We start from the raw sequence: 10,733 nt of genomic DNA, 5'->3' as shown, positions 1-10,733 counted from the left end.
GTCTCCCTTCAACCATTTTTCTGTTGTTGTCCCCCAGGGAGGAGGTCACATGTAGCTCCTTCTAATTGGTTCCCCCTTTCCAACCCACTCTCCCTCTACCCTCCCAGTATCACCACTCACACCACTCATCCTGAAGGGATCATCCGCCCTGGATTCCCTGTGTTTCCAGTTCCTATCTGTACCAGTGTACATCCTCTGGTCTAGCCAGACTTGCAAGGTAGAATTCAGATCATGATAGTGGGGTGGGGGAGGAGGAAGCATTTAGGAACTAGAGGAAAGTTGTATTTTTCATTGTTGCTACATCGCACACTGGCTCATCTCCTCCCTGAGACCCCTCTGCAAGGGGATCTCCAGTAGCCTACAAATGGGTTTTGGGGTCCACTCCGCACTCCCCCCTCATTCGCTATGGTAAGATTTTTTTGTTATGATGCTTGATACCTGATCCCTTCGACACCTAGTCATCGCACAGGCCGGTGTGCTTCTTCCATGTGGGCTTTGTTGCTTCTGAGCTAGATGGCCGCGTGTTTACCTTCAAGCCTTTAAGACCCCAGACGCTATATCTTTTGATAGCCGGGCACCATCAACTCTCTTCACCACATTTGCTTATGCAGCTATTTGTCTTCAGCGATCGTTGAGCACACAATGATAGGATTTTTTGTTTGATGCCTGATAACTGATCCCTTTGGCACCTCGTGATCACACAGGCTGGTGTGGCCATAGTATTTTCATTTGCTTCGTGCATGTGAAAAGTAGACATGAATAAGGAAGACTGTTGAAGAATTGATGCATTTCAGTCATTATGTTGGTAGATTATTGAAAGCACTGTTGAGTGCTAGAAGAACAAACGGCTCTGTCTTGGACAAAGTACAAGTAGAATGTTCCTTAGAAGCAAGGATGATGAGACTTTGTCTCAGGTACTTTGGTCATGTTATCAAGAGAGACCGTGATGGATAAGGACATCATGCCAGTAAAGTAGAGGGTCAGAGAACACGCTCATTGTATCTTAAGCTGAAAGAATTAAAGAACAAATTCAAGGTGCATTATTGAAAGATCCTATGGGCAAAAAATATTGAACAATGCAGGAAGCATGAAAAAAAGAAAAATAATACACAGCATCACTGTCCAGTAAAGCTGGTCAATACTCAACCATTTCAAGAAGTAGCATTATGATCAAGAACCAGTGATACTAAGGAAGAAAGTCCAAGCTGCACTGCAGGCATTAGCCAAAAACAAGGCTCTAAGAATCGGTGGAATTCCAGTTGAAATGTTTCAGTAAGCTGGTGAAGCACTGGAAGCACTCACCTATGCCAAGAAATTAGGAAGACAACGTATTTGGCCAACTGACTGGAAGAGATCCATATTTGAACTCATTCCAAGGAAAGGTGACCCAACAGAATGCGTAAATTATAAAGCAATATCACTAATAGCACATGCACATGAAATACTTCTGATCATCCAACACCGATTGCAGCAGTTCCAGAGGCTCAGTCTGGATTCAGAGGAGAACATGGAACAAAGGATATATCCATTGTGGATGCTAGGTGGACTGTGGCTGAAAGCAGAGAATACAAGAAAGATGTTTACTTGTGTTTTATTGACTATGTCAAGGCATTCGACTGTGTAGATCATAACAAATTATGGTTAGCCTTGAGAGGAATGGGAATTCCAGAGCAGCTCATTGTGCTCATGTGGAAACTGTACATGATCAAGAGGCAGTTGTGCATACAGAACGAAGGAATACTGCATGGTTTAAAATCAGGAAAGGTGTGCGTCAGGGTTGCATCCTCCCACCAAACGGATTCAATGTGTGTGCTGAAAAGATAGAGAAGCTGGCTTATGTGGAGAAGAATGTGGCGTCATGATTGGAGGAAGGCTCACTAACAACCTACAATCTGGATGGCACAGCCTTGCTTGCTGATGAAGATGGAGGCTTGCAGCCTTCAGAGTAGATACAACTCAGTGTAAAGAAAAGAAAAATCCTCATTACTGGAGCAGTAGGTAACATAAGGATTGACGTTGTCAGGGCTTTTGTCTTGCTTGGATCCAGGCACCACTCATGGAAACAGCAGTCTAAAAAGACATTGCATTGGGTACATCTGCTGTACAAGGCCTCTTTAAGGTGTTGAAAAGCAAAGATGTTACATTGAGGAGCCGTGCACCTGACTCAAGCTATGGTATTTTTAGTTACCTCATATGCACGTGAAAGTTGGACAGGAGGGTTCTTTAGAAGAATCATTCCTTGGAATTGTGCTGGCAAAAATAGTAAAAGTATCATGGACTGCCAAAGAACCAACAAACCTGCCTTGAAAGAAAGACAGCCAGAATGCCCCTTGGAAGCAAGATGATGAGCCATCATGCGTGACAATGTAGCTCATCTTCAAGGCCCTCCACGTCTGTGTCCTGGGGGCTTTCTGTCTTTCCTTTAGCCTGTAGTTCGTTAATGCTGGCCGGCTATGGGAAGTTGGGTGTAGGGGTGGGCACTTAATGGCTGCCTTCTTCTGGGCAAGCAGATCTGCCGGAGTAGTTTTCTGCGTTTCTTCCATGGCAGTGTGGCCACATGCACCGGACAGCTGCTGCTTGAGAGGCTGCCGTGTGATCCGCTCCTTGTCTTTCACAGCCTTGAGCACCCAGTGCTTCAGTCTGGGCCCGGAGTCCACACTCACCATCACTAGAACAACTGCTTCAGCTCTGCCCGGGGCCAGTTGATGTTCCTCATGGGTGTGCACCCATGCCCTCTCCGTGCCCGAGTTTCTTTCTGTCCCCTGCTGTCCACTCCTGGGTTCCTCATAATGCGTATGCACATTTACATGGTGGGACTCCACCAGCCCAATGGACTGTGCTCATCTTTCTTTAGTCTTTTCTCACCATTCTTGGTTTTGAGGAGCTTTCTGGCTGTACTTTTTCCGAGACAAATCTGTTTGTTCTTTTGGCCATTCATGGTACTTTCAGTATTTTTCACCAGCACCATGGTTCAAATGCATCAATTCTTCATCAGTCTTCTTTATTCACTGTCCAGCTTTCATATGCTTATGAGGCAATAGGAAAGACCATGACTTGAGCCATTCACACTATAGTCCTCAAAGTGAAGTCCTTGCTTTTCAGCACTTTGAAGAGGTCTTGTGCAGAAGATTGACCTAATGCAGCGCCCTGTGTGTGATCTCTGGACTGCTGCTTCTATGAGCATGGTTTGTGGATCCAAGCAAGACAAAATCCTTGACAATGTAAGAAATTTTCTTTGGTATAGCCCAGTTCCTTTCTGTTCTACTTTCCCAGCTACAGGTTTAGAATGCTGCCTTTCTCAATCAAGACAACTTTGAGAGTGACAAATGGTAAGCTGGCTAGGATACTGGGACAACATGCCTAAGCCAGGGTTGTCCCTGGGCAAGTCACAATGCATGATCACCTTTGATCACGACTTCTGGTTTCCAGTTTCTGTTCGCCTTTGTGAATATATGCCTTTGTAAAACTCCCATTTCTGTTCTAGTGGGTTTCAGGACCGTGTGTGTGTGTGTGTGTGTGTGTGTGTGTGTGTGTGTGTGTGTGTGTGTCTCTCTCCAATCTGTTATCTTTGAGTAGTGTTATTTATGTTTCTTATACCCAGAGAAACATCCATTAAGCATGAAGGTAGAAAAGAGAAATCTTCAGATACAGACAGACCAGGAAGAAGTCAGAAAAGTTGCCATAGCTTTTCTTAGGTAGATAACCGAACATGGGAGCTTGTAAAAGGAGCCAGTGATGAGAGAAGATGGTCAGGAGAACAGGTGATAGCGATGCCCTGTCTAGATAATCACCTGCTCGGGTTGGAGGGAGGCTTCCAGGAAACAAGGCAAAACTGGTGATTTAAATCTTTAAACAGTTTTTTTTGCTGGCCATCGTTACCTTCTGTAATGCCTATAAGAATCAGCAGTGGACATACAACAAACGAAGTAAATTCCTAACTATCAACTCCAGGGGAAATAACTCTTAGTGTAGTATTGGGCTTATGAGGCTAATTACTTACATTGTGTCAGTATTTTTTTTTTTCCATTGTAGCAGTATTATACTGACCCGATTTACTGAAGAAAGTGATTCTGCTCTGTGGGGCTGATAAGAGTTCATGCACTCTACCTTCATCTACCATGACATCCTGTCAGTGAGCAACATGTGAAATGTACGAAGCTAGAAAGAGCCGTGCAGGTCTGTTATTTGGAAATACACAGGTAAATGCTAGGGGTGGGGAAGGGAGAAGAGCTCTTGTTCAGTTTGTTATTCTACCCCGCACCTCCACCCTAAAGATTTTGAAGACCCCAGACTCCTTGAGTGAATGAGCAGCAGGGGCTCCTGGGCACCTCCGTCGCCACCTCTCGGCTTCATTCCCCAGCCCAGCCCTTCATGCTGCAGTCTGTACTTGCTGCAGCGCTCTACCCCTCCTCCAGGTCCTGGCAGTGTCTACGGGCCCTGGTGCGCTCAGGCTCCTCAGTCTGGGAGGAAGCCACTGCACCAACTGGGTGGTGGCAGCCAGGACCCTATGGCCACCTCTCTGCGCCCTTGTCTGCTAATTCCCAGTCTGGCTTTTGACACAGTGCTCTCTGCAACACTGATCAAGGCCAACTGTCTGAATCCACTGGATATAGATAGCCCTTGGACTTTGGCCCAGCAGGCTTCCATAAGGCTTTATTGTAACGGACTTTACAGGGATTGAACTATAGATTGTACAGGATCTGCCTGTATATAATAAGATGTTCACAGCATCCAGTCACATAATGTCCTGGATACCTGTACAAAGTCAAGAGACCCCGGATGAAGATTCCAACTCAAGGCAGACTCTCTTTGCCATGTCTCTTTGGGCAGTTGAGACCAAGCCACAGCTTGAATGTGTCACAGAACAGCCTGGTGGCTTCAGCTTCTTCCACTGGTAAACTGGTGGCAAGAGGTTAGACATTTCTCGGGTGCGTTCATAGACCCGGAGCAACAGGAGAAAAAGAGGTTTTGACTGTAGTGTCTCCGACGGCTGTGTTTTCACCGTTCTTTGCTGGCTTAGATGATATATTGTCCTTGTGGACGTGAAATGAAAACGCAAACATGCTTTATTGGTCCTTGCAAAGTGCAGCCGAACCTGTTTCTGTCACCCCACTCTGACTCATCACAACCCAGTAGGGCGGGGTAGGACTACCCCAGAGGGCTTCCGAGGTGGTTTGGTTTTTAACTTTTTATTGTGAAATAAGTGCTGGTTCATAGGGTACATCGCGCGCCTGCACGAGAACAATAAAAATTACTGGTTTACTCCAAATATGTCTCCCAGTCGGACTTTTGGAGTCTTCTGAATCTTCAAAAGAGCACAATGCCTGTATTTCTTTCTATAGGCTTCTCCATATTTTTACCTAGCCGCACTACTAGTTCACATTGTTTAAAGGAAGGAACATATGCTTGAACTATGGAATGGTGTGATTTCTGGATTAGCACCTAATAAATGGCTTGGGGAAAAATGAAAGAAATCATAGGATACCAATTAGATACTCAAAAACAATAAAACGACAACAAAAGTCAATGGAGAACAAATAATTATTCAGAAATCCAGGTAACAACTGTGAGTTGGGAACCTTTGTGTGTCAGTTGTCATTTCTCCTTATAATATAGAGGTCATATCTTGTTGCAGAAGTGACTAATCACTGATGCAATGGGTGACATCAAGTCAATTCAGACTCAAAATAAGCTCGTGGGACGGCAGGGCTGTCCCATAGATTTTTCTAGTCTGTAATCCTTACAGATGGAAAAAGACTTGATTTTCTGCTCCCATAAAGAGTTCCAGTCTTGGAAACCCACAGGGGCAGTTCTACCCTGTCCTGTAGGGTCGCTGTGAGGTAGAGTCCACTTGATGGCAGTGAGTTGTGAGTTCCAATCTTTATATAGAAGCTCATGGTTAGGCTTTGTTCCCTTGGAGTCACTGGACGGGTTTGAACTGGCACCCTTTTGATTAGCAGGCAAGTGCTTCGCCATTGAGGAGTTGATACAGTTTCACTGGGATTTCATTTTCACATACTTTTTTGGGTGGCATCATCAGTGTTTTAACATTCGACAATTCATGCTTGTTTCACCTGGTACATGGCAACCCCCTCAGTGGACCGTCCCTCCCCCTACTTCCTCCCTGTCTTTCCTATTTCCATTTCTTCCCTTTTCCTAACCGTCTGACCTTTATCATTGAGTAAATGCTGCCTTTTTTATCTTAAGTGATGGATTATTCTACCACAGGGGTAAGTTGGGTTCCAGACCTAAAGGGCGACTGAGGGCCATGGTCTCGAGTATCCCACTGGTTTCTCTCTGAGTTTGGCTCCACGTTTTTCTCCGGCTCTATTTCGTATCTTCCAATGGTGTCCTTTTAAGAGCAGTAGGTAGTGGCAGCCGGGCACCATCTAGTTCATAGGGTCTCAGACTAGTGGCGATGTGTTTCCCTAGTCCGTGGAAGTAGAGGGCCGGCCCTCATGGTGCCATTAGTAGTGCTGCCTGGACCCACAGACAAGTGGTGCAGGCTTCTGGTACTGAGGTGGCCATTGCACCAGAGCCTAGAGAAGGCCCTACGTGAGTTCATGGCTCACTCTTGCCCAGAAGCCAGTGTCTTCTCACTGTCGAACCTGTGCTTTGCACCGTTGGCGCAGGAAAGCAACCATTTTGCCCCCCTCTGTGCTCCATGGCTCCTGCTGTGTGCTCTGCCCACTTCCCAGCCCACCCCTTCTTCTCTGCCCCACCTCTAGGTTGTTAGTGGCCTTCCCACTCAGTCAGCCCCACTACTGGCCACTGTCTACCCTGAGCTGGCTCATCTCTGCGGGCAGTGGTGGCCCTCAGGAGCTAGGAGCTATGTGAAGGAGGGTGGAGGTAGTGACAACAAGGTCAAAAAGCAAAGGGCATGTAACGTAACTGCCACCACTGCCGCCACAGAGGTGCCTGCTCACTCACAGCAGCTTCTTTCCTCATCTGGGGTGACTGCTGGTTTTCTCCCATTTAAAAATTGTGAATTGCCATGATGCTCCCCTTCCCAACATGATCGCTGAAGACAAATGGGTGCATAAGCAAATGTGGCGAAGAAAGCAATGGTGCACGCCTATTAAAAAGATACAGCGTCTGGGGTCTTAAAGGCTTGAGGATAAACAAGCAGCCATCTATCTCAAGCAACAAAGCCCACATGGAAGAAGCACACCAGTCTGTGATCACGAGGTGTTGAAGGGATCAGGTATCAGGCATCAAAGAACAAAAAATCAAATCATTGTGAATGAGGGGGAGTGCAGAGTGGAGACCCAAAGTCCATCCTTAGGCAACTGGACATCCCCTTACAGAAGAGTCACAAGGAAGAGATGAGCCAGTCAGGGTGCAGTATAGCACAGGTGAAACATACAACTTTCCTCTAGTTCTTTAATGCTTCCTCTTATAACCACCCCCCCATCATGATCCCAATTCTACTTTACAAATCCAGCTAGACCAGAGGACATACACTGGTACAGATCACAGCTGGAAACACAGGGAATCCAGTACAGATAAACCCCTCAGGACCAATAATGAGAATAGCAATACCAGGAGGGTAAGGGGAAAGTGGGGAAGAAAGGGGGAACCAATCACAATGATCTACATATAACCCCTCCCTGGGGGAAGGACAACAGAAAAATGGGTGAAGGGAAACATCAGACAGTGTAAGACATGGAAAAATAAAAATTTATAAATTATCAAAGGTTCGTGGAGGAGGGAGGGAGGAGAAAAAATGAGCAGCTGATATTAAGGGCTCAAGTAGAAAGAAAATGTTTTGAGAATGATGGCAGCAAGTGTACAAATGTGCTAATGTGCTTGACACAATGGATGGATATATGGATTGTGATAAGAGCTGTATGAGCCCCCAGTCAAATGATTTATTTTAAAAAAAATTGTGAATTGGGTGACAGTTTACACAACAGCCTAGTTTTCTGTTTGACAGTCGATCCACGTTTTGTTTGCTGATGCCGTCTCCACAGGGTAACCTCCCTCAGCTCACTTCCTCCCTGCGTGCCCTCCTTTCCTAACCTTCCTCGGCCGAACGAACGAAACAGCCCACCCTGGCCCATCCTCCCCATGGTTATTCTGCCGGCACCAGTTGTTGCCGCCACAGTGTCGGTCCATCTCTGTGAGCACCTGCTTCTCCTCCACTGTACCACACATGATGTCCTTCTCCAGGACTGGTCTCTTCTGACAACATGTCCAAAGAATGTAAGATGAAGAAGCCTTGCCACCTTTGCCTCCAAAGAGCACTCTGGTTCTACTTCTCCCAGAACAGATTGGTTTGTCTTTTTAGCAGTCCATGGTGCTTTCAGTATTCTTCTCCAACACCACAATTCAAATGCATCAGGTCTTGCTTTTCTTTATTCCGTGTCCAACTTTCGCAGGCATATGAGGCAATACCATGGCTTGGGTCAGGTACGCCTCAGTCCTGACAGTAGCATCTTTGTTCTTCAGTACTCTCAAAAGGTCCTGTGCCGCAGATTTACCTAATGCCACACGTCATTGGGTCTCTTGATTGTGCTGCTTCGGATAGCATTGATTGTGGATCCAAGCAAGAGGAAAACCTTGACTGCTTCCATCTTTCCCCGTTTGTCACGATCTTTCCTATGGATAGCATCCCCTTGTGGACTAGTCTATTTGACTGAAAGGTGGGCCCTGAGGCCTGACGGCTTTCTTAAACTACTTCACCAGTGAACTAGTTAAACTTTGCCCCTCTTTCTCTCACCTGGAACTGCACTTGGCTCCAGGTGAGAGCCCTGCCAGCATCCTTGCAGCCAACTCGGCAGTGCCCGGGCAGCAGGCCCCTTCTTTCTTGCCTTTTCCCTCTCTCTTGGTGTTGTTCAGTCTCTTGGTGAGCCATTGGGATTGTTACAGACCAGACGCTGGGCTGAGTTTGGGGAAGCAGCCAAGACAAAGTGGAACCTCGAGAGTCCTGCCTGAGTGGACAGAAGGGACATGTCCCAGATGGGCCTGTTGCTACCCTTTGCTCCAGCTCTCCTGTGTGAGCCAGTCCAGGGAGACAAAGCCTGCCAACCAGGTGTGTGGTGCATAGTAACTACAACTCCACATACCACCTTTGCCTCCTGCAGATCTCAGCTTCCATTCCGTTTGTCTTTGTTCCTCTCTTATTCCCCACCACAGGGCTGAGGCTGTTCAGACAGCCCAAATGTGGAGTTTTCCACGTGCTCCTCTGAATGTCACGCTCTGGCATTGGCTGCAGTGACTCTCAGACTCACAGAGCTTTTGGGAAGCACCATATTGGTGCGAACAGCTTAAACGTGATAGGAAAGGATGCAGATGAAGAAAGGTCGGCAAGGGGTCACAGCTGAGAGCCTCATGTCCCACAGGGACACACTGCACTGCCCTCTTCTGTGGTCACCAACCAGGAAGCTCCAGCTGAGCCCTGTAGTCAGGACCATTGTTGGCCATAACAGACTGCATCATGACTCCCGAGGCTGACTCAGTGCCCCCCCTCCCCCAAAGCTTTAGTCCTGAGAGCAGAAGGCCAGATGGCTTTCCACACCTCTTACCCTTCATCCTTCTCTTCAGTCTCCAGTCCTGTGAGAATGTCCCTTCTCCAGAAAACACTCCCAAGCCCGCCGCCAACACCATACTCCTTTGGCCATGGGTGGTGCTGCTGGTGCCGAGTTAACACTTGCCTGGGTCACTGGCATATTGGCCAGTCTCCCTGTGATCCTTGGTACCTGAAGGACAGTGAGTCTTGGCTGTTTCTGACCTGAGCCCTTGGCCCTGTGTGAGCCCGCCTCCGCTCTGGAGTTCGTCTTGTCTGAAGAGAGCTGCTGCTACGTCAGGCCACAGGGGCCTGACCAGCCCTCCATGCTGGCAGCAGTCACTGAAGGTCTGGCCTTGAACGTGGAAGCAGTGGGTCACTGACACACGTGCTCACCCATGGAGACCTTCACGAACAAGAGAGTTGCTCTCTGAGGTCCTTGCTTTACGTGGAGCTCATCCTGGCCCCTGGCACACACTTCACAATGTAGAGTCTCATAAAACTTGGGGAGCAGCCCCAGTATCTTTTCATTCCATTTTCCTATAAGTTTGAAGGTCCCCCCCCCCCCCATATGTAATCATTGGATCTCTTTTACAGGCCTGAGCCAAAGTCAGTGCTGCCTCATAGCTACCCTATTAGGGTAGAATTGCCCCTGTGGGTGTCCGAGACTGTAACTCTCTATTTACAGAAGTAGAAAGCCCCATCGTTCTCCTGGTGGTTTCAAACTACTGGTCTTGGTTTCAGATTACTGACCTTGCAGTTAGCAGGCCAGTGTGTAACCACAACACTACTGGGGGCTGAGTAGGAGCTGTGAAGCTTTGGGCTGGTGACTGGCCTGGAGCTGGAATGCGCACAGATGTGTAGCTCTGTGGTTCAGCACAGCTTTCCGTAGCATTACATAGAGGACTTCAGCTTGCACTGCCTCTATAGGGAGCCCTGGTGGTGAAACAAACCTACTCAGCACACTGTGCTGCCTGTGGAAAACTTAGAGCTTCAGCTACAGACAACTCACCAAAAGCAAGCTCTCTGTCATCGAGTCAGTGCCGACTCATAGCGACCATATAGGACAGAGTAGGGGTGGAACACCCTGCCCTTCTCCAAAGCGAATCATCAAGTTCAAGGCAACATCAAGTTCTTTTTTTTTTTTAAACATTTTATTAGGGGCTCATACAACTGTTATCGCAATCCATACACACATCAATTGTGTAAAGCGCATTTCTACATC

General features: G+C 47.3%; 1 protein-coding gene across 5 annotated transcripts in view; it reads left to right on the top strand.

Moving 5' to 3' along the window:
- The window catches only part of DGCR2 (DiGeorge syndrome critical region gene 2), a 53,977-nt gene that overhangs the window by 17,431 nt on the left and 25,813 nt on the right, over window positions 1-10,733 (top strand). Inside the window, exon 1 of one of the 5 annotated variants that reach the window (XM_045289633.1) lies at window positions 4,033-4,176. The exons of the other annotated variants lie outside the window; for them this stretch is intronic. Coding sequence (XP_045145568.1) covers window positions 4,149-4,176 — 28 coding nt within the window. The 5' untranslated portion in view covers window positions 4,033-4,148. Of the gene's footprint in view, window positions 1-4,032; window positions 4,177-10,733 lie in introns of those variants that run through there. 5 annotated transcript variants of the gene reach the window in all.

Source organism: Echinops telfairi, unplaced genomic scaffold, assembly GCF_000313985.2.
Source record: "Echinops telfairi isolate 266 unplaced genomic scaffold, ASM31398v2 ScPeMD7_29;HRSCAF=101, whole genome shotgun sequence".
Taxonomy (NCBI): domain Eukaryota; kingdom Metazoa; phylum Chordata; class Mammalia; order Afrosoricida; family Tenrecidae; genus Echinops; species Echinops telfairi.
The sequence above is the reverse complement of the archived record's forward strand: the minus strand, read 5'-3'. Positions and strand labels throughout refer to the sequence as shown.